This window comes from Pantherophis guttatus, chromosome 4 (assembly GCF_059756535.1).
Source record: "Pantherophis guttatus breed Tessera chromosome 4, ASM5975653v1, whole genome shotgun sequence".
NCBI lineage: Eukaryota > Metazoa > Chordata > Lepidosauria > Squamata > Colubridae > Pantherophis > Pantherophis guttatus.
In genome coordinates this window covers 37,968,999-37,970,850 of record NC_142066.1, presented here as the reverse complement: position 1 = coordinate 37,970,850, position 1,852 = coordinate 37,968,999, and the positions used below count along the sequence as shown (strand labels likewise).

Genomic DNA, 1,852 nt, shown 5'->3' with positions numbered 1-1,852 from the left:
GCTGCACTTTCATTTCAGACAGTTGCCAGTAAGCAAACAGCTAATTTGGAATTCTGATGGAAGATTTGACAAGAAGATAGTCTATCAAGGAGGTCCTATATTTTAGGGTAAAGAAACCCATCCATATAATTACAGCACACTTTTGGATTATGTTGTAAAATTTCAAAAAAAAACTTCTTTCTTTGACTGGGTTACAAAAATATGAAATAAATAAATGTATAATGAATAAATTTAATCATTGGATGTAGAAACAAATAAAGGAATGATACTCTTTTATTAATAAGAGTATTATAAAGTATATAAATTGTCTTATTTAACAAAATCTTCATTGTTCTTTTACTTACATAAGTACTACTAAAATTTAAAACATGGTATAAACATAGTAAACTTAGATTGTGTGTTAATATGCTTTTAATATATCAGAGATGTTTTCAGAGAAATATTAAAACAACATTTTATAGCATTCCCAAGCTCTAGATTTTTATTCAAGTTATTTTTGACAGGGAGATGCTCTGATACTGATGAGAGAAAGAAATGACTCAAGAGTGAAGGAATTTATCCTTCTGGGTTTCCCTGGATCTTGTGAACTCCGCATATCTCTTTTTATAGCTTTTTTCTTCATGTATCTCCTTACAGTAATTGGAAATGTATCTATCATAGTATTAGTGAAGAACTTTCAGAGGCTTCGTACGCCCATGTACTTCTTCCTCTGCAACCTTTCATTCCTGGAAATATGGTACACATCAGCCTGCATTCCTAAGATGTTGTCCATCCTTGTTGCTCAGACCCAAACTATCTCCTTCTTAGGGTGCCTCACACAGATGTACATTGTTTTCTCCCTGGGATGTACAGAATATTTCCTGTTGGCTGCCATGGCTTATGATCGTTATTTGGCCATCTGCTACCCCTTGCACTATAATATCATCATGTCTAAAACTCTTTCTGTACAAATGGCATTTGGTTGTTGGACATGTGGTTTCCTAATTATTTTGTTTCCAGCCTTCTTTATATCTCAATTGTCTTTCTGTGACTCCAATGTCATCAACCATTTCTTTTGTGACATTGACCCTTGGCTAGTACTCTCTTGCACAAGCACTTACACCATAGAAACTGTCTGTCTTATTATTTCTGCAATTGTCATTATGGGATCCTGCATGATTACCTTGATTTCCTATATTTATATCATTGCTACAATCTTAAGGATCGCATCAGTTCAAGGACGTCAACGGGCTTTCTCCACTTGCTCTTCACACCTCACAGTGGTGATTATATGGTACGGTGCTACCATTTTCCTTCACGTCATACCTTCCAAACAGCAGTCACAAGAACTGTCAAAAATAGTTACTTTATTGAATACAATTGTCACCCCCTTGTTAAATCCTTTCATTTATACACTCAGAAATTCAGAAGTGCAAGAAGCATTGAGGGTTGTATTTAGGGCCTCAGCTGTAAATCTAAGTTTAGGCAAATAAGGGTAACAAATTAGTTTCACAGCACCCATAATATACAAAGGTAACATTGTGTTAGGTCCTTATAGTGATATGTCATCAAATAGAAATTAACTATTTGCAAATTTATGGAATGTTCTGTGTCATATCCCATGGCCCATTCATCTAAGTTCTAGCCATTATTAAAGCAATGAAAATGGAAAAAATAGCTAAGCATGTGCAGTATTTTTTTTTCACCAGATATAGAAAAAGAGGGGAAAAAATCCAAAACGACAAAATTTCTGGCCAGTACAGATGTTATTTTTAAGAAGGGAACCAAAGGATTGCAAATTTACTCTCCTTTATGAGGAAACACTTATTAAAAGTTTGGCCTTCAGTTTAATGCACAATTGAATATACTTGAT

The 1,852-nt window shown here is 34.2% G+C and overlaps 1 protein-coding gene across 1 annotated transcript; it reads left to right on the top strand.

Annotated features, from left to right (window-relative positions):
• Window positions 1-521: 521 nt before the first annotated feature.
• LOC117668801 (olfactory receptor 6F1-like) lies at window positions 522-1,497 on the top strand. The gene has a single exon (XM_034422860.2). The coding sequence runs from the start codon at window positions 522-524 to the stop codon at window positions 1,470-1,472; it is 951 nt and encodes a 316-aa protein (XP_034278751.1). The 3' UTR covers window positions 1,473-1,497.
• Window positions 1,498-1,852: the final 355 nt, after the last annotated feature.